Source organism: Rana temporaria, chromosome 12 (genome assembly GCF_905171775.1).
Source record: "Rana temporaria chromosome 12, aRanTem1.1, whole genome shotgun sequence".
In the NCBI taxonomy this organism is placed as follows: Eukaryota; Metazoa; Chordata; class Amphibia; order Anura; family Ranidae; genus Rana; species Rana temporaria.
Genome location: NC_053500.1, coordinates 1,365,855 through 1,390,854, shown reverse-complemented (window position 1 = coordinate 1,390,854; position 25,000 = coordinate 1,365,855). Strand labels below are relative to the sequence as shown.

General features: G+C 57.3%; 1 protein-coding gene across 1 annotated transcript in view; it reads right to left on the bottom strand.

Annotated features, from left to right (window-relative positions):
- RGS9 (regulator of G protein signaling 9) overlaps positions 1-25,000 on the bottom strand; it is a 59,757-nt gene that overhangs the window by 32,494 nt on the left and 2,263 nt on the right. The window contains exons 2-4 of the mRNA XM_040331449.1: positions 5,556-5,652; positions 5,342-5,392; positions 617-814 (exon numbers count right to left, since the gene is read on the bottom strand). Of these exons, the coding sequence (XP_040187383.1) occupies positions 617-814; positions 5,342-5,392; positions 5,556-5,652 (346 nt within the window). The remainder of the gene's footprint in view (positions 1-616; positions 815-5,341; positions 5,393-5,555; positions 5,653-25,000) is intronic.

Sequence of the window (25,000 nt, the reverse complement as noted above, 5' to 3'; positions counted from 1 at the left end):
CACCTGTACGCACCTGTACCCCCCTCACCTGTACGCACTACCCCCTCACCTGTACCCCCCCTCACCTGTACACACCTCACCTGTACGCACCTTTACCCCCTCACCTGTACGCACTACCCCCTCACCTGTACCCCCCCTCACCTGTACACACTACCCCCTCACCTGTACCCCCCTCACCTGTACGCACCTGTACCCCCCTCACCTGTACACACTACCCCCTCACCTGTACCCCCTCACGTGTACGCACTACCTCCTCACCTGTACCCCCCCTCACCTGTACACACTACCCCCTCACCTGTACCCCCCTCACCTGTACGCACCTGTACCCCCCTCACCTGTACACACTACCCCCTCACCTGTACCCCCCCTCACCTGTACACACCTCACCTGTACGCACCTTTACCCCCCTCACCTGTACGCACTACCCCCTCACCTGTACCCCCCTCACCTGTACACACTACCCCCCCTCACCTGTACCCCCCTCACCTGTACGCACCTTTACCCCCCTCACCTGTACGCACTACCCCCTCACCTGTACGCACAGCCCCCTCACCTGTACGCACAGCCCCCTCACCTATACGCACTGCCCCCTCACCTGTACGCACAGACCCCTCACCTGTACGCACACCCCGACCTCCACCCGACACCCCGGCCTCCATCCAACACCCCGGCCTCCACCCACCCGTCACCCCGGCCACCACCCACCCGACACCCCGGCCTCCACCCGACACCCCGGCCTCCAACCGACACCCCGGCCTACACCTCACCGCCACATTCTCACCACCAATGCCCAGAGAAGAGTTCAAAGAGCGATCTGCGGAGAGAAAACAGAGAGAAGAAACGTCACATTACAGAGAACGCCAATACTTCATACTATGCACACAGTCCTTCATACTGCACCCTCCCCCTGTGGGCGGCTACAAGCCTCCTCCCCCTGGGGGCCACTACAAGCCTCCTCCCCCTGGGGGCCACTACAAGCCTCCTCCCCCTGGGGGCCACTACAAGCCACTTCCCCCCCGCGGGCCGCTACAAGCCTCCTCCCTCCGTGGGCCGCTGCAAGCCTCCTCCCCCTGTGGGCGACTACAAGCCTCCTCTCCCTGGGGGCCGCTACAAGCCTCCTCCCCCCGGGGGCCGCTACAAGCCTCCTTCCCCTGGGGGCCACTACAAGCCACTTCCCCCCCGGGGGCCGCTACAAGCCACTTCCCCCGGCGGCCGCTACAAGCCTCCTGCCCCCGGCGGCCGCTACAAGCCTCCTGCCCCCGGCGGCCGCTACAAGCCTCCTGCCCCCGCGGGCCGCTACAAGCCTCCTGCCCCCGCGGGCCGCTACAAGCCTCCTGCCCCCGCGGGCCGCTACAAGCCTCCTGCCCCCGCGGGCCGCTACAAGCCTCCTCCCCCCGCGGGCCGCTACAAGCCTCCTGCCCCCGCGGGCCGCTACAAGCCTCCTGCCCCCGCGGGCCGCTACAAGCCTCCTGCCCCCGCGGGCCGCTACAAGCCTCCTGCCCCCGCGGGCCGCTACAAGCCTCCTGCCCCCGCGGGCCGCTACAAGCCTCCTCCCCCTGCAAACAACTACAAGTCTCCTCCCCCTACAGGCCACCAATCCAGACCGGCAACCATTGATCTAGAGCAGGTCTCTCCAAACTTTTGAAACAGCTGGCCAGTTTACTGTCCCTTGGGCTTTAGGGGGGCCATTGGTGTCATTGGGAGGAATTGTGCCCCATTGTTGGAGTCATTGTGTGGAATTGTGCCCCTTCACTGGTTTTGGGGGGGGGGGGGGGGATAATGCCCCAAGGACCCGATAAAAGCAAGCAAAGGGCCGCATCTGGCCCCCGGGACACAGTTTGGAGACCCCTGATATAAAATAACATCCACTGATAAAAGTAACAATCACTGACGAAAGAGTAACGATGATTTGTAAAGTGCGGTAACCCATAGAGACCAGATGCTGCAATACTGACATGCCATCTGCACTGTGAAAATGAAGGATCGATATTTATTTTAGTGAAGTGAGACTCCGATTTGATGAACGCCCCCCCTCCCCCTCCAGCATGACAGGGCAGGCGTCAGCATGACAGGGCAGGCGTCAGCATGACAGGGCCCGGAACAAGCAGGATGTCAGAGCCCGGGACAGGACAACGGGGAAGGGGACATGACGACAGGGCCCAGGACAGCACTACAGGGCCTGGGACGAGCGGCATGACAGGTACCCGGCACAAGCGGCTTGACATGGCACCGGGACAGCATGACAGGTTTCATTGGAGACCGGGGACATGCTTACTCAAAACTCCACACTCTCGAGCCCCCTCACTCATCACAGGGCCGGGGACAGCATGACAGAGCCCGGGACAGGACAACAGGTAAGGGGACATGACGACAGGGCACGGGGGACAAGTGGCATGACAGGGCCGGGGGACAAGTGGCATGACAGGGCCGGAGGACAAGCGGCATGACAGGTTACATTGGAGACCGGGGACATGTTTACTCATCACTCCACACTCTCGAGCCCCCTCACTCAACACAGGGCCGGGGGGCAGAAAGGGATCAGGATGACAGGGCAAGTATTAGGGTGGGGGTGGGGAAGGGCACAGGCAGGGATTAGGATGACCGGTATTAGGGTGGGGGTGGGGCAGGGCACAGGCATTAGGAGAAGTATAGATCCGCAGATAATGAAGAAGGTCCGTCAGGCTGATCCCCTCTGTGCGGCCGTCACACATTATAACGGGTGAATCCCCAAATAGAATATAGGAATGTGGAGTAAATGATGGACAGTAAACATGATAGAAGATATACTGCCCTGCAGAGCTGACACTTCACACGTCTTTCTGCAGATTGAGGAATATAAAGCCTTCTGTGAAATCTTCAATGTCAGACACACAGCTTCATGATAATCTTCCCACTAGGGGGCGCTGTGGGGGGGGGGATGACCAGTCAGCAATGACCTAGCCCCTGACAGCGCCATTTCCCTAATTTCATCCAATAGAGAAGATCAGGGGTCTCCAGACTACTGCCCTCCAGACCAGGGGTCTCCATACTGCGGCCCTCCAGACCAGGGGTCTCCAGACTGCGGCCCTCCAGACCAGGGGTCTCCAGACTGCGGCCCTCCAGACCAGGGGTCTCCAGACTGCGGCCCTCCAGACCAGGGGTCTCCAGACTGCGGCCCTCCAGACCAGGGGTCTCCAGACTGCGGCCCTCCAGACAGGGGTCTCCAGGACTGCGGCCCTCCAGACCAGGCGGTCTCCATAATGCGGCCTCCAGATCAGGGGTCTCCAGACTACGGCCTCCAGACAGGGGTCTCCAGACTACGGCCCTCCAGACCAGGGGTCTCAGACTACGGCCCTCTAGACCAGGGTCTCCAGACTACGGCCCTCCAGATCAGGGGTCTCCAGACTACAACCTCCAGCCAGGGGTCTCCAGGACTACGGCCCTCCAGACCAGGGGTCTCCAGACTACGGCCTCTAGACCAGGGGTCTCCAGACTACGGCCTCTAGACCAGGGGTCTCCAGACTACGGCCCTCCAGACCAGGGTCTCCATACTCGGCCCTCCAGACCAGGGGTCTCCTACTGCGGCCTCCAGACCAGGGGTTCCATACTGCGGCCCTCCTGGACAGGGGTCTCAGACTACGGCCCTTCAGACCAGGGGTCTCCAGACTACGGCCCTCCAGACCAGGGGTCTCCAGACTACTGCCCTCCAGACCAGGGGTCTCCATACTACGGCCCTCCAGACCAGGGGTCTCCATACTGCGGCCCTCCAGACCAGGGGTCTCCATACTGCGGCCCTCCAGACCAGGGGTCTCCATACTGCGGCCCTCCAGACCAGGGGTCTCCATACTGCGGCCCTCCAGACCAGGGGTCTCCATACTGCGGCCCTCCAGACCAGGGGTCTCCATACTACGGCCCTCCAGACCAGGGGTCTCCATACTGCGGCCCTCCAGACCAGGGGTCTCCATACTGCGGCCCTCCAGACCAGGGGTCTCCAGACTACGGCCCTCCAGACCAGGGGTCTCCAGACTACGGCCCTCCAGACCAGGGGTTTCCAGACTACGGCCCTCCAGACCAGGGGTCTCCAGACTACGGCCCTCCAGTTGTTCAGGAACTACAATTCCCATCATGCCCGGTCATGTGTGTGAATGTCAGAGTGTTACAATGCCCCATGGGACGTGTAGTTCTACAACAGCTGGAGGGCCAAGTCCCTGGAGGAGATGACAGATGGAGGGATTCGGAGTCCCATTAGCCCAATATGCGCCACACAGGGAAGACGCAGAGCCGCCATGCTAAGAGGTGAGATAATTGGCCATTACACAGGAGTGGTAATTGTCTTCCCGGCACGCCGGCGATCTCTCCGGTGACCTTTCCAGTAATTATCTCACCAGAGAGAAGCAGCTTTGTACCTGAAATAGTCCGGAGGGGTCCCGGGCCTGGGGGGGGGCACAGAGAGGGGGGAGGGGGGAACGTCACCTTCCAGATAATTCTGCCATGTATAGGTCTCTTCTCATCACTCCAAGTGGGACGCCATTGTTATGTGGACTCCACTACAGGGGGCAGAAAAGATTGCGGGCATTGCCCAAGTCTCCGTCATTCGATGTCTTCTCTCATCCCCAGCCCCCCGAGAACTGCAATCCTTTGTTTTGTCTCAAGAGAAATTCTGCATAAAGTTTATCTAAAGTCCAACGTTCTCTTTGTTTAGGATGGGAGGGGAGGGGAAGGTTTATAACATCAACTGTGGCCCCTGACATCACCAAAGGGCCACACAATGTTCAGTATATGGAACACATATTAGACTGGGGACATGCTGCATGTCGGGTCGGAGACTGGGGACATGCTGCAGGCCGGGTCGGAGACTGGGGACATGCTGCAGGTTGGGTCGGAGACTGGGGACATGCTGCAGGCCGGGTCGGAGACTGGGGACATGCTGCAGGTTGGGTCGGAGACTGGGGACATGCTGCAGGTCGGGTCGGAGACTGGGGACATGCTGCAGGCCGGCAAACACTAGGGCCCCCCCACTCATCGTCCCGCACACTAGGGCCCCCCCACTCATCGTCCCGCACACTCGGGCCCCCTCACTCATCGTCCCGCACACTCGGGCCCCCTCACTCATCGTCCCGCACACTCGGGCCCCCTCACTCATCGTCCCGCACACTCGGGCCCCCTCACTCATCGTCCCGCACACTCGGGCCCCCTCACTCATCATCCCGCACACTCGGGCCCCCTCACTCATCGTCCCGCACACTCGGGCCCCCTCACTCATCGTCCCGCACACTCGGGCCCCCTCACTCATCGTCCCGCACACTCGGGCCCCCTCACTCATCATCCTGCACACTCGGAACATAGATCGTCGTTCACTCACCTTCATCTCCGATCTGTAACCTCTGAATGAGCCACTCCAGGATGTCGTGACCTGTCCAATAAAAAAAAAACAAAAAAAAACACACACCAATCAGGAAGGATAATTAACCCCAACGCCCGCAGACCCCGACAACCAAGGGCCAGGGTTGTCGGGAAGAGGCCCTTGTCCTCTTCAACATGGGGACAAGGTGCTTTAGGCCAAAAATATGACTTACCTGTGATTGCGTGAGGGATGGTGGTGATCATCAGGCGCTGGGTGTGAGTCTTTAATCCCGCCTCCGCGTCCTGCATCTCCAGCAACAACGCCTCGATCTGGAAGACACAAAAAATGACCGGTCACTATGTATGGTGTCACCGGGGGGAGCTCACCTCCTCTGTGGAACTTCCTACCCCCCCCCCCTCCATCCTTATCTCCAGAACTTCTCTAGTGCTGCACTACTCTATGGAATTCCTTACTACCCACTCTCTTCTCCAGGGCTGCACCCCCTCTATGGAACTCCTTACTACGCACTCTCTTCTCCAGGTCTTCTCTAGTGCTGCACCCCCCTCTATGGAACTCCTTACTACCTACTCTCTTCTCCGGGACTTCTCTAGTACTGCACCCCTCGAAGGAACTCCTTACTACCCACTCTCTTCTCCAAGACTTCTCTAGTGCTGCACCCCCTCTATGGCACTCGTTACGAGCCACTTTTTTTCCCCAGGACTTCGAGAGCTGAACCCCCTATATGGAACTCCTTTCTACCCACTCTGTTCTCCAGGACTTCTCTAGAGCTGCATTACCTCTATGGAACTCCTTACTACCCACTCTCATCTCTAGGACTTCTCTAGTGCTGCACCCCTTCTATGGAACTCCTTACTACCCACTCTGTTCTCCCGGACTTCTCTAGAGCCGCATTACCCCAATGGAACTCCTTAGTACCCACTCTCATCTCTAGGACTTCTGTAGTGCTGCACCCCTTCTATGGAACTCCTTACATGCTGTTACATTGTTACACAAAATCTTATATATGAGAACCATTTACATTGCAGAGGTGTTCACACTTTGTCTTGTTCTTTGCAGATCAGAAAACACTTGGCGCCGGAGTTCCACTTTAATAAAAGCACTGAATTTACTTTCACCTGATTGGTCGCGGTGAGCGCTGCACTTTGCGTCATTTTAATAAATAAATAACGGACCCCGAGGCGGGGGATGCGGGTTACAGATGCAGAATAATCCGGCACAGGAAAAGGTCGCCGGCGCTCCTCCGCAGAGCGCAACGCCTGGAGGATTCGGCCGCCATTAAAATTCAATAAAAATTGATGTAAAAAATTAAAAAGTACAGAAAGCGTCGTGTGCCGGAGCGCCGCCCCTCCCACCTCACCCCCCCCCCCCCCCCGGAACACGCAGAGTGGATGGTGATGTATAATTCACGCTCCCTTCACACCTAACCCACTTCTGAGCCGAGCGCAGACCGCCGAGCGCCGCTGAGGGGGCGGAATACTCCGAAAGGGCAAGACGGCGCCTGCAATCCACATCCGAGGGGGGGGGGGGGGTTTAATTGTTTGCCATTTACAATAAACAAGAATTGGCATGACCCCCCTCTGCTCCCCGTGAGGTCATTAACAGCGGAGCGCGCCGGGCACAGCGACCATACAGAGGCGTCCGGGGGAGGGGGGGTCACACCTTCTACCAATGGGGGAGGGGAAGACCGTCACATTGTATATATTATATATACTCAGAGACCGGGAACCCCCCCTCCCCCCTACAATCCAACTCCACATCCCATCTACTGCCACGCCCACCGCGCCGGAGGAATTCCCACCCACACTGATCACGTGACATCCCTGTACGGCCAACTGTCACCTTATTGGCTCACACTGATCACGTGACATCACTGTACAGCCAACTGTCACCTCATTGGCTCAGACTGATCACATGACATCACTGTACAGCCAACTATCACCTCATTGGCTCAGACTGATCACATGACATCACTGTACAGACAACTGTCACCTCATTGGATCAGACTGATCACGTGACATCACTGTACAGCCAACTGTCACCTCATTGGATCACATGACATCACTGTACAGCCAACTGTCACCTCATTGGATCACATGACATCACTGTACAGCCAACTGTCATCTCATTGGCTCAGACTGATCACATGACATCACTGTACAGCCAACTGTCACCTCATTGGATCAGACTGATCACGTGACATCACTGTACAGCCAACTGTCACCTCATTGGATCACATTGGCTCCGAGTGGTCAGGTGACACAATTCTCTGTGTACAAACAGTTGTTTGTATTATAAATATAAATAAAAACACAACAAAAATAGGGCGGGGGGCTGGAATATAACAGCTTCTCCCCCCATCACTCCGCTCTCTCCTCCTATCAGTGTGAGGTCATCTCCCCGTCACTCTGCTCTCTCCTCCTATCAGTGTGAGGTCATCTCCCCGTCACTCCGCTTTCTCCTCCTATCAGCGTGAGGTCATCTCCCCGTCACTCCGCTCTCTCCTCCTATCAGCGTGAGGTCATCTCCCCATCACTCCGTTCTCTCCTCCTATCAGCGTGAGGTCATCTCCCCGTCACTCCGCTCTCTCCTCCTATCAGCATGTTTGTTAGCATATGGGCTCATTGTAATGCTTCTGCCTCCCCCAGTCTGAGCTCTGCTGTATAGAGAATAGAAGAGGCCTATCACCACCATCATTGTAGTACTGCAGCAGCTGGAGGATGTAGGAGGAGTCAGGACGGGTCACATGACTCGCCTGTCACTTCTACAAATGGAAAAAGATGAAAAATTCCATCACCAAATGTCCCACCTCCTTCCATCCTAACCGGCCACATCCTGCAGGATTCCAGGTAGCAGCACAGCTGTGATCAGCAGGCACTTCTCTCCAGACGTCCCCATCAGTGACAGGCGATGTTCTCAGGAATCCAGGGAGATCCGGATACCATGGCCTGCAGGGAGATCCGGATACCATGGCCTGCAGGGAGATCCGGATACCATGGCCTGCTCTGGTCACGCTGTGTCTGCAGGGAGATCCGGCTACCATGGCCTGCTCTGGTCACGCTGTGTCTGCAGGGAGATCCGGATACCATGGCCTGCTCTGGTCACGCCGTGTCTGCAGGGAGATCCGGATACCATGGCCTGCTCTGATCACGCTGTGTCTGCAGGGAGATCCGGATACCATGGCCTGCTCTGGTCACGCTGTGTCTGCAGGGAGATCCGGATACCATGGCCTGCTCTGGTCACGTTGTGTCTGCAGGGAGATCCCGATACCATGGCCTGCTCTGATCACGCTGTGTCTGCAGGGAGATCCCGATACCATGGCCTGCTCTGGTCACGTTGTGTCTGCAGGGAGATCCGGATACCATGGCCTGCTCTGGTCACGCCGTGTCTGCAGGGAGATCCGGATACCATGGCCTGCTCTGATCACGCTGTGTCTGCAGGGAGATCCGGATACCATGGCCTGCTCTGGTCACGCTGTGTCTGCAGGGAGATCCGGATACCATGGCCTGCTCTGGTCACGCTGTGTCTGCAGGGAGATCCGGATACCATGGCCTGCTCTGGTCACGTTGTGTCTGCAGGGAGATCCGGATACCATGGCCTGCTCTGATCACGCTGTGTCTGCAGGGAGATCCCGATACCATGGCCTGCTCTGGTCACGTTGTGTCTGCAGGGAGATCCGGATACCATGGCCTGCTCTGATCACGCTGTGTCTGCAGGGAGATCCGGATACCATGGCCTGCTCTGATCATGCTGTGTCTCCAGGGAGATCCGGATACCATGGCCTGCAGGGAGATCCGGTTACCATGGCCTGCTCTGGTCACGCTGTGTCTGCAGGGAGATCCGGATACCATGGCCTGCAGGGAGATCCGGATACCATGGCCTGCTCTGGTCACGCTGTGTCTGCAGGGAGATCCGGATACCATGGCCTGCTCTGGTCACGCCGTGTCTGCAGGGAGATCCGGATACCATGGCCTGCTCTGATCACGCTGTGTCTGCAGGGAGATCCGGATACCATGGCCTGCTCTGGTCACACTGTGTCTGCAGGGAGATCCGGATACCATGGCCTGCTCTGGTCACGCTGTGTCTGCAGGGAGATCCGGATACCATGGCCTGCTCTGGTCACGTTTTGTCTGCAGGGAGATCCGGTTACCATGGCCTGCTCTGATCACGCTGTGTCTGCAGGGAGATCCCGATACCATGGCCTGCTCTGGTCACGTTGTGTCTGCAGGGAGATCCGGATACCATGGCCTGCTCTGGTCACGTTGTGTCTGCAGGGAGATCCCGATACCGTGGCCTGCTCTGATCACGCTATGTCTGCAGGGAGATCCGGATACCATGGCCTGCTCTGGTCACATTGTGTCTGCAGGGAGATCCGGATACCATGGCCTGCTCTGGTCACGTTGTGTCTGCAGGGAGATCCGGATACCATGGCCTGCTCTGATCACGCTGTGTCTGCAGGGAGATCCGGATACCATGGCCTGCTCTGATCATGCTGTGTCTCCAGGGAGATCCGGATACCATGGCCTGCAGGGAGATCCGGTTACCATGGCCTGCTCTGGTCACGCTGTGTCTGCAGGGAGATCCGGATACCATGGCCTGCAGGGAGATCCGGATACCATGGCCTGCTCTGGTCACGTTGTGTCTGCAGGGAGATCCGGATACCATGGCCTGCTCTGATCACGCTGTGTCTGCAGGGAGATCCGGATACCATGGCCTGCTCTGGTCACGCTGTGTCTGCAGGGAGATCCGGATACCATGGCCTGCTCTGGTCACGCTGTGTCTGCAGGGAGATCCCGATACCATGGCCTGCTCTGGTCATGCTGTGTCTGCAGGGAGATCCGGATACCATGGCCTGCTCTGGTCACGTTGTGTCTGCAGGGAGATCCGGATACCATGGCCTGCTCTGGTCACGTTGTGTCTGCAGGGAGATCCGGATACCATGGCCTGCAGGGAGATCCGGATACCATGGCCTGCTCTGGTCACGCCGTGTCTGCAGGGAGATCCGGATACCATGGCCTGCTCTGATCACGCTGTGTCTGCAGAGAGATCCGGATACCATGGCCTGCTCTGATCACGCTGTGTCTGCAGGGAGATCCGGATACCATGGCCTGCTCTGATCACGCTGTGTCTGCAGGGAGATCCGGATACCATGGCCTGCTCTGATCACGCTGTGTCTGCAGGGAGATCCGGATACCATGGCCTGCTCTGGTCACGCTGTGTCTGCAGGGAGATCCGGATACCATGGCCTGCTCTGGTCACGCTGTGTCTGCAGGGAGATCCGGATACCATGGCCTGCTCTGATCACGCTGTGTCTGCAGGGAGATCCGGATACCATGGCCTGCTCTGGTCACGCTGTGTCTGCAGGGAGATCCCGATACCATGGCCTGCTCTGGTCACGCTGTGTCTGCAGGGAGATCCGGATACCATGGCCTGCTCTGGTCACGTTGTGTCTGCAGGGAGATCCGGTTACCATGGCCTGCTCTGATCACGCTGTGTCTGCAGGGAGATCCCGATACCATGGCCTGCTCTGGTCACGTTGTGTCTGCAGGGAGATCCGGATACCATGGCCTGCTCTGGTCACGTTGTGTCTGCAGGGAGATCCCGATACCATGGCCTGCTCTGATCACGCTATGTCTGCAGGGAGATCCGGATACCATGGCCTGCTCTGGTCACATTGTGTCTGCAGGGAGATCCGGATACCATGGCCTGCTCTGGTCACGTTGTGTCTGCAGGGAGATCCGGATACCATGGCCTGCTCTGATCACGCTGTGTCTGCAGGGAGATCCGGATACCATGGCCTGCTCTGATCATGCTGTGTCTCCAGGGAGATCCGGATACCATGGCCTGCAGGGAGATCCGGTTACCATGGCCTGCTCTGGTCACGCTGTGTCTGCAGGGAGATCCGGATACCATGGCCTGCTCTGGTCACGCTGTGTCTGCAGGGAGATCCCGATACCATGGCCTGCTCTGGTCATGCTGTGTCTGCAGGGAGATCCGGATACCATGGCCTGCTCTGGTCACGTTGTGTCTGCAGGGAGATCCGGATACCATGGCCTGCTCTGGTCACGTTGTGTCTGCAGGGAGATCCGGATACCATGGCCTGCAGGGAGATCCGGATACCATGGCCTGCTCTGGTCACGCCGTGTCTGCAGGGAGATCCGGATACCATGGCCTGCTCTGATCACGCTGTGTCTGCAGAGAGATCCGGATACCATGGCCTGCTCTGATCACGCTGTGTCTGCAGGGAGATCCGGATACCATGGCCTGCTCTGATCACGCTGTGTCTGCAGGGAGATCCGGATACCATGGCCTGCTCTGATCACGCTGTGTCTGCAGGGAGATCCGGATACCATGGCCTGCTCTGGTCACGCTGTGTCTGCAGGGAGATCCGGATACCATGGCCTGCTCTGGTCACGCTGTGTCTGCAGGGAGATCCCGATACCATGGCCTGCTCTGGTCACGCTGTGTCTGCAGGGAGATCCGGATACCATGGCCTGCTCTGATCACGTTGTGTCTGCAGGGAGATCCGGATACCATGGCCTGCTCTGATCACGATGTGTCTGCAGGGAGATCCGGATACCATGGCCTGCTCTGGTCACGCTGTGTCTGCAGGGAGATCCGGATACCATGGCCTGCAGGGAGATCCGGATACCATGGCCTGCTCTGGTCACGCTGTGTCTGCAGGGAGATCCGGATACCATGGCCTGCAGGGAGATCCGGATACCATGGCCTGCTCTGGTCACGTTGTGTCTGCAGGGAGATCCGGATACCATGGCCTGCAGGGAGATCCGGATACCATGGCCTGCTCTGGTCACGTTTTGTCTGCAGGGAGATCCGGTTACCATGGCCTGCTCTGATCACGCTGTGTCTGCAGGGAGATCCCGATACCATGGCCTGCTCTGGTCACGTTGTGTCTGCAGGGAGATCCGGATACCATGGCCTGCTCTGGTCACGTTGTGTCTGCAGGGAGATCCCGATACCGTGGCCTGCTCTGATCACGCTATGTCTGCAGGGAGATCCGGATACCATGGCCTGCTCTGGTCACATTGTGTCTGCAGGGAGATCCGGATACCATGGCCTGCTCTGGTCACGTTGTGTCTGCAGGGAGATCCGGATACCATGGCCTGCTCTGATCACGCTGTGTCTGCAGGGAGATCCGGATACCATGGCCTGCTCTGATCATGCTGTGTCTCCAGGGAGATCCGGATACCATGGCCTGCAGGGAGATCCGGTTACCATGGCCTGCTCTGGTCACGCTGTGTCTGCAGGGAGATCCGGATACCATGGCCTGCAGGGAGATCCGGATACCATGGCCTGCTCTGGTCACGTTGTGTCTGCAGGGAGATCCGGATACCATGGCCTGCTCTGATCACGCTGTGTCTGCAGGGAGATCCGGATACCATGGCCTGCTCTGGTCACGCTGTGTCTGCAGGGAGATCCGGATACCATGGCCTGCTCTGGTCACGCTGTGTCTGCAGGGAGATCCCGATACCATGGCCTGCTCTGGTCATGCTGTGTCTGCAGGGAGATCCGGATACCATGGCCTGCTCTGGTCACGTTGTGTCTGCAGGGAGATCCGGATACCATGGCCTGCTCTGGTCACGTTGTGTCTGCAGGGAGATCCGGATACCATGGCCTGCAGGGAGATCCGGATACCATGGCCTGCTCTGGTCACGCCGTGTCTGCAGGGAGATCCGGATACCATGGCCTGCTCTGATCACGCTGTGTCTGCAGAGAGATCCGGATACCATGGCCTGCTCTGATCACGCTGTGTCTGCAGGGAGATCCGGATACCATGGCCTGCTCTGATCACGCTGTGTCTGCAGGGAGATCCGGATACCATGGCCTGCTCTGATCACGCTGTGTCTGCAGGGAGATCCGGATACCATGGCCTGCTCTGGTCACGCTGTGTCTGCAGGGAGATCCGGATACCATGGCCTGCTCTGGTCACGCTGTGTCTGCAGGGAGATCCGGATACCATGGCCTGCTCTGATCACGCTGTGTCTGCAGGGAGATCCGGATACCATGGCCTGCTCTGGTCACGCTGTGTCTGCAGGGAGATCCCGATACCATGGCCTGCTCTGGTCACGCTGTGTCTGCAGGGAGATCCGGATACCATGGCCTGCTCTGGTCACGTTGTGTCTGCAGGGAGATCCGGTTACCATGGCCTGCTCTGATCACGCTGTGTCTGCAGGGAGATCCCGATACCATGGCCTGCTCTGGTCACGTTGTGTCTGCAGGGAGATCCGGATACCATGGCCTGCTCTGGTCACGTTGTGTCTGCAGGGAGATCCCGATACCATGGCCTGCTCTGATCACGCTATGTCTGCAGGGAGATCCGGATACCATGGCCTGCTCTGGTCACATTGTGTCTGCAGGGAGATCCGGATACCATGGCCTGCTCTGGTCACGTTGTGTCTGCAGGGAGATCCGGATACCATGGCCTGCAGGGAGATCCGGTTACCATGGCCTGCTCTGGTCACGCTGTGTCTGCAGGGAGATCCGGATACCATGGCCTGCTCTGGTCACGCTGTGTCTGCAGGGAGATCCGGATACCATGGCCTGCTCTGGTCACGCTGTGTCTGCAGGGAGATCCGGATACCATGGCCTGCTCTGGTCACGTTGTGTCTGCAGGGAGATCCGGATACCATGGCCTGCTCTGGTCACGTTGTGTCTGCAGGGAGATCCGGATACCATGGCCTGCAGGGAGATCCGGATACCATGGCCTGCTCTGGTCACGCCGTGTCTGCAGGGAGATCCGGATACCATGGCCTGCTCTGATCACGCTGTGTCTGCAGAGAGATCCGGATACCATGGCCTGCTCTGGTCACGCTGTGTCTGCAGGGAGATCCGGATACCATGGCCTGCTCTGATCACGCTGTGTCTGCAGGGAGATCCGGATACCATGGCCTGCTCTGATCACGCTGTGTCTGCAGGGAGATCCGGATACCATGGCCTGCTCTGGTCACGCTGTGTCTGCAGGGAGATCCGGATACCATGGCCTGCTCTGGTCACGCTGTGTCTGCAGGGAGATCCCGATACCATGGCCTGCTCTGGTCACGCTGTGTCTGCAGGGAGATCCGGATACCATGGCCTGCTCTGATCACGTTGTGTCTGCAGGGAGATCCGGATACCATGGCCTGCTCTGATCACGATGTGTCTGCAGGGAGATCCGGATACCATGGCCTGCTCTGGTCACGCTGTGTCTGCAGGGAGATCCGGATACCATGGCCTGCAGGGAGATCCGGATACCATGGCCTGCTCTGGTCACGCTGTGTCTGCAGGGAGATCCGGATACCATGGCCTGCAGGGAGATCCGGATACCATGGCCTGCTCTGGTCACGTTGTGTCTGCAGGGAGATCCGGATACCATGGCCTGCAGGGAGATCCGGATACCATGGCCTGCTCTGGTCACGTTGTGTCTGCAGGGAGATCCGGATACCATGGCCTGCTCTGGTCACGCTGTGTCTGCAGGGAGATCCGGATACCATGGCCTGCTCTGATCACGCTGTGTCTGCAGGGAGATCCGGATACCATGGCCTGCTCTGATCACGCTGTGTCTGCAGGGAGATCCGGATACCATGGCCTGCTCTGATCACACTGTGTCTGCAGGGAGATCCGGATACCATGGCCTGCTCTGGTCACGCTGTGTCTGCAGGGAGATCCGGATACCATGGCCTGCTCTGATCACGCTGTGTCTGCAGGGAGATCCCGATACCATGGCCTGCTCTGGTCACGCTGTGTCTGCAGGGAGATCCCGATACCATGGCCTGCTCTGGTCACGCTGTGTCTGCAGGGAGATCCGGATACCATGGCCTGCTCTGGTCACGCTGTGTCTGCAGGGAGATCCGGATACCATGGCCTGCTCTGGTCACATTGTGTCTGCAGGGAGATCCGGATACCATGGCCTGCAGGGAGATCCGGATACCATGGCCTGCTCTGGTCACGCTGTGTCTGCAGGGAGATCCGGATACCATGGCCTGCAGGGAGATCCGGATACCATGGCCTGCTCTGGTCACGTTGTGTCTGCAGGGAGATCCGGATACCATGGCCTGCAGGGAGATCCGGATACCATGGCCTGCTCTGGTCACGTTGTGTCTGCAGGGAGATCCGGATACCATGGCCTGCTCTGGTCACGCTGTGTCTGCAGGGAGATCCGGATACCATGGCCTGCTCTGATCACGCTGTGTCTGCAGGGAGATCCGGATACCATGGCCTGCTCTGATCACGCTGTGTCTGCAGGGAGATCCGGATACCATGGCCTGCTCTGATCACACTGTGTCTGCAGGGAGATCCCGATACCATGGCCTGCTCTGGTCACGTTGTGCCTGCAGGGAGATCCGGATACCATGGCCTGCTCTGGTCACGTTGTGTCTGCAGGGAGATCCGGATACCATGGCCTGCAGGGAGATCCGGATACCATGGCCTGCTCTGGTCACGTTGTGTCTGCAGGGAGATCCGGATACCATGGCCTGCAGGGAGATCCGGATACCATGGCCTGCTCTGGTCACGCTGTGTCTGCAGGGAGATCCGGATACCATGGCCTGCTCTGATCACGCTGTGTCTGCAGGGAGATCCGGATACCATGGCCTGCTCTGATCATGTTGTGTCTGCAGGGAGATCCAGATACCATGGCCTGCTCTGGTCACGCTGTGTCTGCAGGGAGATCCGGATACCATGGCCTGCTCTGATCACGTTGTGTCTGCAGGGAGATCCGGATACCATGGCCTGCTCTGATCACGCTGTGTCTGCAGGGAGATCCGGATACCATGGCCTGCTCTGGTCACGTTGTGTCTGCAGGGAGATCCGGATACCATGGCCTGCTCTGATCACGTTGTGTCTGCAGGGAGATCCGGATACCATGGCCTGCTCTGATCACGCTGTGTCTGCAGGGAGATCCGGATACCATGGCCTGCTCTGATCACACTGTGTCTGCAGGGAGATCCGGATACCATGGCCTGCTCTGATCACACTGTGTCTGCAGGGAGATCCGGATACCATGGCCTGCTCTGGTCACGCTGTGTCTGCAGGGAGATCCGAATACCATGGACTACTCTGATCACGCTGTGTCTGCAGGGAGATCCGGATACCATGGCCTGCTCTGATCACATTGTGTCTGCAGGGAGATCCGGATAACATGGCCTGCTCTGATCACGCTGTGTCTGCAGGGAGATCCGGATACCATGGCCTGCTCTGATCACACTGTGTCTGCAGGGAGATCCGGATACCATGGACTACTCTGATCACATTGTGTCTGCAGGGAGATCCGGATAACATGGCCTGCTCTGATCACGCTGTGTCTGCAGGGAGATCCGGATACCATGGCCTGCTCTGATCACACTGTGTCTGCAGGGAGATCCGAATACCATGGACTACTCTGATCACGCTGTGTCTGCAGGGAGATCCGGATACCATGGCCTGCTCTGATCACATTGTGTCTGCAGGGAGATCCGGATAACATGGCCTGCTCTGATCACGCTGTGTCTGCAGGGAGATCCGGATACCATGGCCTGCTCTGATCACACTGTGTCTGCAGGGAGATCCGGATAACATGGCCTGCTCTGATCACGCTGTGTCTGCAGGGAGATCCGGATAACATGGCCTGCTCTGATCACGCTGTGTCTGCAGGGAGATCCGGATACCATGGCCTGCTCTGATCACGCTGTGTCTGCAGGGAGATCCGGATACCATGGCCTGCTCTGGTCACGCTGTGTCTTGGCTCTGCTCGTGTTGCTCTTCCTTATAAGGTCCTGGTGGTGCCGACATCTGTTCAATGTTCCCACACCGGGGAATGCCAGAGAGCAGATTCTTCAAAACCCGAAGAGTCACCGATCAGCCGTAACATTGCGATCCCTCCCCCCACCTAATATGAAGGGGGTCCCTCTTTCCTAGACCTCCGACGTTACAATGTGGTATCTGCCACCAAGCCCTGAGGGCACATCAACGTACCCGCCTGACCCTCAGAACACCCCAACGTACCCTCCTGACCCTCGGCGCACCCTGACGTACCCGCCTGACCCTCACCACACCCCGACATACCCACCTGACCCTCAGGACACCCCAACGTACCCGCCTGACCCTCAGGACACCCCAACGTACCCACCTGACCCTCGGCGCACCCTCCTGACCCGTGGCGCACCCCGACGTACCCTCCTGACCCTCGGCGCACCCCGACGTACCCTCGGCGCACCCCGACGTACCCTCCTGACCCTCGGCGCACCCCGACGTACCCTCCTGACCCTCGGCGCACCCCGACGTACCCTCCTGACCCTCGGCGCACCCCGACGTACCCTCCTGACCCTCGGCGCACCCCGACGTACCCTCCTGACCCTCGGCGCACCCCGACGTACCCTCGGCGCACCCCGACGTACGCTCCTGACCCTCGGCGCACCCCGACGTACGCTCCTGACCCTCGGCGCACCCCGACGTACGCTCCTGACCCTCGGCGCACCCCGACGTACGTTCCTGACCCTCGGCGCACCCCGACGTACGCTCCTGACCCTCGGCGCACCCCGACGTACGTTCCTGACCCTCGGCGCACCCCGACGTACGCTCCTGACCCTCGGCGCACCCCGACGTACGCTCCTGACCCTCGGCGCACCCCGACGTACGCTCCTGACCCTCGGCGCACCCCGACGTACGCTCCTGACCCTCGGCGCACCCCGACGTACGCTCCTGACCCTCGGCGCACCCCGACGTACGCTCCTGACCCTCGGCGCACCCCGACGTACGCTCCTGACCCTCGGCGCACCCGACGTACCCTCCTGACCCTCAGCGCACCCCGTATCATGGCTGCATTAGGTGGTGGGTGCTGGTGGCATCTCTTAGTATTTGGCGTTGGGGGGTCTCCAAGCCCCCAGATGAGGTCGGTAAGGGTCCTGTAGTAACTGGTGGATGCTGGGCCGGACCAGCTAGGTGAGAGAGGCAGGTAGAGGGCCCAGGCCTTGGCTCACCTGTAAGTGTATCTGTGGTGGGATAAAACGTTACAAACGTCCACTAGGAGGCAATAGCCGGACCCCCCGGTGATGAGACATTTGATCCATTGACAGCCCAGGAGCCAATCCCAGCCAGGACTCTTCAGGTTCTCCTCAATATTTCTATCCCCCCCCGAAAGGCCAGCGGCCAAACATTCAGCATCCCCCAACAACCAATCACAGTCTCCGTCTATCATCCCAACTGCTGAACACCAATGAGAAGTTCAGCCCAATTAGTGGCCTCAGGTTGCAGCGCTGCACACAGCTCAGTCACCCCCCCACCCCTCCATTAATGAAGGTTGGCGCAGAACATGGCGGGTGACATGAGAAATGTTTTTCATTAGATGGAGTCATCATGGGGCCCCTCATGTCTCATTATCTGCAAAGAGCAATTCACCCGAAGAGAGAACATGGAAAGGCACTCAGTGCTGAGCTGGTGAACCAGCAGTACCAGCAACCGGGGGAAGGGGGGGGGGGGGATAGTGACTCCTCCGTACACTATGAGGGGTATGGAGAATAAAAGGGGGGGCTCCTCCGTACACTGCTCACCATTAGGGATATGGAGATAAGGGGGGGCTCCTCCGTGCACTATGAGGGGTATGGAGAATAAAAGGGGGGGCTCCTCCGTACACTAATCACCTTCAGGGGTATGAAGAAGATAAGGGGGGGGCTCCTCCGTACACTGATCACCTTCAGGGGTATGGAGAAGATAAGGGGGGCTCCTCCGTACAATGATCACCTTCAGGGGTAAGGAGAAGATAAGGGGGGCTCCTCCGTACACTGATCACCTTCAGGGGTATGGAGAAGATAAGGGGGGGGGGCTCCGTACACTGATCACCTTCAGGGGTATGGAGAAGATAAGGGGGGCTCCTCCGTACACTGATCACCTTCAGGGATATGGAGATAAGGGGGGGCTCCTCCGTACACTGCTCACCATTAGGGATATGGAGATAAGGGGGGGCTCCTCCGTACACTGCTCACCATTAGGGATATGGAGATAAGGGGGGGCTCCTCCGTGCACTATGAGGGGTATGGAGAATAGAAGGGGGGGCTCCTCCGTACACTGATCACCTACAGGGATATGGAGATAAGGGGGGGGCTCCTCCGTACACTGATCACCATTAAGGATATGGAGATAAGGGGGGGCTCCTCCGTGCACTATGAGGGGTATGGAGAATAAAAGGGGGGGCTCCTCCGTACACTGATCACCTTTAGGGGTATGGAGAAGATAAGGGGGGGCTCCTCCGTACACTGATCACCTTCAGAGATATGAAGATAAGGGGGGGGCTCCTCCGTACACTGATCACCTTCAGGGGTATGGAGAAGATAAGGGGGGGCTCCTCCGTACACTGATCACCTTCAGGGGTATAGAGAAGATAAGGGGGGGCTCCTCCGTACACTGATCACCTTCAGGGGTATGGAGAAGATAAGGGGGGGGTCCTCCGTACACTGATCACCTTCAGGGATATGGAGATAAGGGGGGGCTGAACAAGTTTTGGGTGCACTTTAATCCCTGACAGGCCGGACGGCACAAATCTCCTCAGGGCCGATGCGGGGCCCGAGGAGCGGATCGGCCGCAGGGAGCAGCTGGACCTTGTCACCGGTCATCAGTGTAATTCTCCTCAGCGGGATAAGCCCCGGGTGGAGGAGACATAAGACGGAGTGCCGGGATTAGAACAGATTGGAAGGCTCCGTCCACAACACCCAGCCTGGAGGACAGGCGGCAGGGGCCCCGGCCCCCAGCAAGGGATCCCACTCAGAGATGAATCCGGAGACCCCCTTTAAACTGGCGTAACCCCCCCACCTACACACAAAACACACACTATGACAAGGGTGATGAAGATGTGAATGAACGGTGGGGGACAAGACGTCACTTGCTTCATCCATACAGACAGATCTGGTGGTGGCTCTACCACTTCCCTTCCATAAACATTCTTGTTTGATCCATTGTTGCATCTCAGTGATGCTGATCTACTACAACCTCTCTCAGCCACTTCCTGCCTACAAGCCCTCCCTCCCCCATTGGCTGAGTATTCATAGCTCCCAACTTTATGAGATGAGACAGAGGATGTAGGAAAAGGACACACCCCCTTTCGCCACCATACCACCCCTAAGGAACCCCAACATTAGTTATAGGTCTTAGGGAACCCCTGCTAAAGCTATTCATCAGTGGGAAGAATGTTCCTTACATTGGCGGCCAAGGCAAGACCCAACCCAGGCAGCGGCCAGGGCAAGACCCAACCCAGGCAGCGGCCAGGGCAAGACCCAACCCAGGCAGCGGCCAAGGCAAGACCCAAGCCAGGCAGCGGCCAAGGCAAGACCCAAGCCAGGCAAGGGCCAAGGCAAGACCCAAGCCAGGCAAGGGCCAAGGCAAGACCCAAGCCAGGCAAGGGCCAAGGCAAGACCCAAGCCAGGCAAGGGCCAAGGCAAGACCCAAGCCAGGCAAGGGCCAAGGCAAGACCCAAGCCAGGCAAGGGCCAAGGCAAGACCCAAGCCAGGCAAGGGCCAAGGCAAGACCCAAGCCAGGCAAGGGCCAAGCCAGGCAAGGGCCAAGGCAAGACCCAAGCCAGGCAAGGGCCAAGGCAAGACCCAACCCAGACAGCGGCCAGGGCAAGACCCAACCCAGACAGCGGCCAGGGCAAGACCCAACCCAGACAGCGGCCAGGGCAAGACCCAACCCAGACAGCGGCCAGGGCAAGACCCAACCCAGACAGCGGCCAGGGCAAGACCCAACCCAGACAGCGGCCAAGGCAAGACCCAAGCCAGGCAGCGGCCAAGGCAAGACCCAAGCCAGGCAGCGGCCAAGGCAAGACCCAAGCCAGGCAGCGGCCAAGGCAAGACCCAAGCCAGGCAGCGGCCAAGGCAAGACCCAAGCCAGGCAGCGGCCAAGGCAAGACCCAAGCCAGGCAGCGGCCAAGGCAAGACCCAAGCCAGGCAGCGGCCAAGGAAAGACCCAAGCCAGGCAGCGGCCAAGGCAAGACCCAAGCCAGGCAAGGGCCAAGGCAAGACCCAAGCCAGGCAAGGGCCAAGGCAAGACCCAAGCCAGGCAAGGGCCAAGGCAAGACCCAACCCAGGCAGCGGACAAGGCAGGACCCAACCCATTCAAGACCCAACCCAGACAGCGGCCAAGGCAAGACCCAACCCAGACAGCGGCCAAGGCAAGACCCAACCCAGACAGCGGCCAAGGCAAGACCCAACCCAGACAGCGGCCAAGGCAAGACCCAACCCAGACAGCGGCCAAGGCAAGACCCAACCCAGACAGCGGCCAAGGCAAGACCCAACCCAGACAGCGGGCAAGGCAAGACCCAACCCAGACAGGGGCCAACGCAAGATCCAACCCAGAAACCGGCCAAAGCAAGATCCAACCCAGAAACCGGCCAAAGCAAGATCCAACCCAGAAACCGGCCAAAGCAAGATCCAACCCAGAAACCGGCCAAAGCAAGATCTAACCCAGAAACCGGCCAAAGCAAGATCCAACCCAGAAACCGGCCAAAGCAAGATCCAACTCAGAGATCGGCCAAAGCAAGATCCAACTCAGAGATCGGCCAGCACAAAATCCAACCCAGAGACAACAGATCCAACCCATGAACGATTGTTAAAGCCGGGTACACACTATCAGAAAATCACGCAAATGATTCCTTGATGTTTATCAGCAAGTTGAACCCAAAGATGGAACTTATTGTCCAAAAAATTCTCTAATGACAAAGGCATGTGGAAAGTTGTGCACTCAGTATAAGAAATTCACATGAACTCTATATGAGGTGAGCTCACATGTTATGTTACTTTTCAATATATTTATAAATGATATTGGGTCTGAGATCAAAAGTAACATTTCTGTCTTTGCAGATGACACGCTATGCAGTGGAATAACGTCCTTACAGGATGTCTCCAATTTACAAGCCGACCTCAATGCTCTGTCTGATTGGGCGACTGAGTGGCAGATGAGGTTTAATGTAGATAAATGTAAAGTTATGCACTTGGGGGCTAAGAATATGCATCATACATACTAGGGGGAGTACAACTGGGGGGATCCGTAGTGGAGAAAGATCTGGGGGGGATCTGTAGTGGAGAAGGATCTGGGGGGGATCTGTAGTGGAGAAGGATCTGGGGGGATCCGTAGTGGAGAAGGATCTGGGGGGGATCTGTAGTGGAGAAGGATCTGGGGGGATCTGTAGTGGAGAAGGATCTGGGGGGATCTGTAGTGGAGAAGGATCTGGGGGGATCCGTAGTGGAGAAGGATCTGGGGGTTTTAGTTGATCATAAGCTCAATAATGGCATGCAATGCCAAGCTGTGGTTTCCAAAGCGAGCAAAGTCCTTTCTTGTATTAAGAGAGGTATGGACTCCAGAGACAGAGATATAATTTTGCCCCTGTACAAATCATTAGTAAGACCTCATCTGGAATATGCAGTTCAGTTTTGGGCCCCAGTTCTCAAAAAGGATATCGGGGAACTGGAGAAAGTGCAGAGAAGAGCAACCAAACTGATAAGAGGCATGGAGGAGCTCAGCTATGAGGAAAGATTAGAGGAACTGAATTTATTCTCTCCTGAGAAGAGGAGAATAAGGGGGGATATGATCAACATGTACAAATATATAAGAGGTCCATACAGTGAACTTGGTGTTGAGTTATTCACTTTACGGTCATCACTGAGGACAAGGGGGCGCTCTTTACATCTAGAGGAAAAGAGATTTCACCTCCAAATACGGAAAGGTTTTTTCACAGTAAGAGCTGTGAAAATGTGGAACAGACTCCCTCCAGAGGTGGTTCTGGCCAGATCAGTAGATTGCTTTAAGAAGGGCCTGGATTCTTTCCTAAAGGTACATAAAATAACTGAGTACTAAGATTTGTAGGTAAAGTTGATCCAGGGTAAATCCGATTGCCTCTCGGGGGATCAGGAAGGAATTTTTTCCCCTGCTGTAGCAAATTGGATCTCATGCTCTGCTGGGGTTTTTTGCCTTCCTCTGGATCAACTGTGGGTATGAAGTTGGGTGTATGGGATTTTACTGTGTTTTTTTATTTTGTTTTTTGTGGTTGAACTGGATGGACTTGTGTCTTTTTTCAACCTGACTAACTATGTAACTATGTAACTATGTAACTATGTAATGTGCTGTATTCCCAGGCGAACAGCCCTGATTGGCCAGAACAAAAACGATTCTGTGGGACCAATTGGTCAGCTAGAGGGTTGCCAGCCACCCACAGACATCAACGTTTCCAGATCCCACCAGATCTGGTGATGGTTCTACGGGGACCCTACAGACAGTTGTCAGGCAGTGAGATGATCGATCACATCGATCACCAGATGTACACCCAACACCTAGACACACCGCACACTGATCACCAAATGTATACCCAACACCTAGACACATCGATCGCCAAATGTACACCCAACACCTAGACACACCACACATCGATCGTCAGATGTACACCCAACACCTAGTCACACCGCACACCGATCACCAGATGTATACCCAACACCTAGACACACCGATCGCCAAATGTACACCCAACACCTAGACACACCGCACATCGATCGCCAAATGTACACCCAACACCTAGTCACACTGCACATCGATCACCAAATGTACACCCAACACCTAGTCACACCGATCACCAGATGTACACCCAACACCTAGACACATCGCACACCGATCGCCAAATGTACACCCAACACCTAGACACACCGCACACCAAATGTACACCCAACACCTAGACACACCGCACACCGATCACCAAATGTACACCCAACACCTAGACACACCGCATACCGATCACCAAATGTACACCCAACACCTAGACACACCGCACACCGATCACCAAATGTACACCCAACACCTAGACACACCGATCACCAAATGTACACCCAACACCTAGACACACCGCACACCAAATGTACACCCAACACCTAGACACACCGCACACCGATCACCAAATGTACACCCAACACCTAGTCACACTGCACATCGATCACCAAATGTACACCCAACACCTAGTCACACCGATCACCAGATGTACACCCAACACCTAGACACATCGCACACCGATCGCCAAATGTACACCCAACACCTAGACACACCGCATACCGATCACCAAATGTACACCCAACACCTAGACACACCGCACACCGATCACCAAATGTACACCCAACACCTAGACACACGGATCACCAAATGTACACCCAACACCTAGACACACCGATCACCAAATGTACACCCAACACCTAGACACACCGCACACCAAATGTACACCCAACACCTAGACACACCGCACACCGATCACCAAATGTACACCCAACACCTAGACACACCGCACACCGATCACCAAATGTACACCCAACACCTAGACACACCGCACACCGATCACCAAATGTACACCCAACACCTAGACACACCGCACATCGATCACCAAATGTACACCCAACACCTAGACACACCGATCACCAAATGTACACCCAACACCTAGACAAACCGATCACCAAATGTACACCCAACACACCGATCGCCAGATGTACACCCAACACCTAGACACACTGCACATCGATCACCAAATGTACACCCAACACCTAGACACACTGATCGCCAGATGTACACCCAACACCTAGACACACCGTATATCACACACCGCACAGACCCGGGAGGATTTACTAAAAGTACTTCAGAATCAATACATTGATTGATTGTTCACTTCAA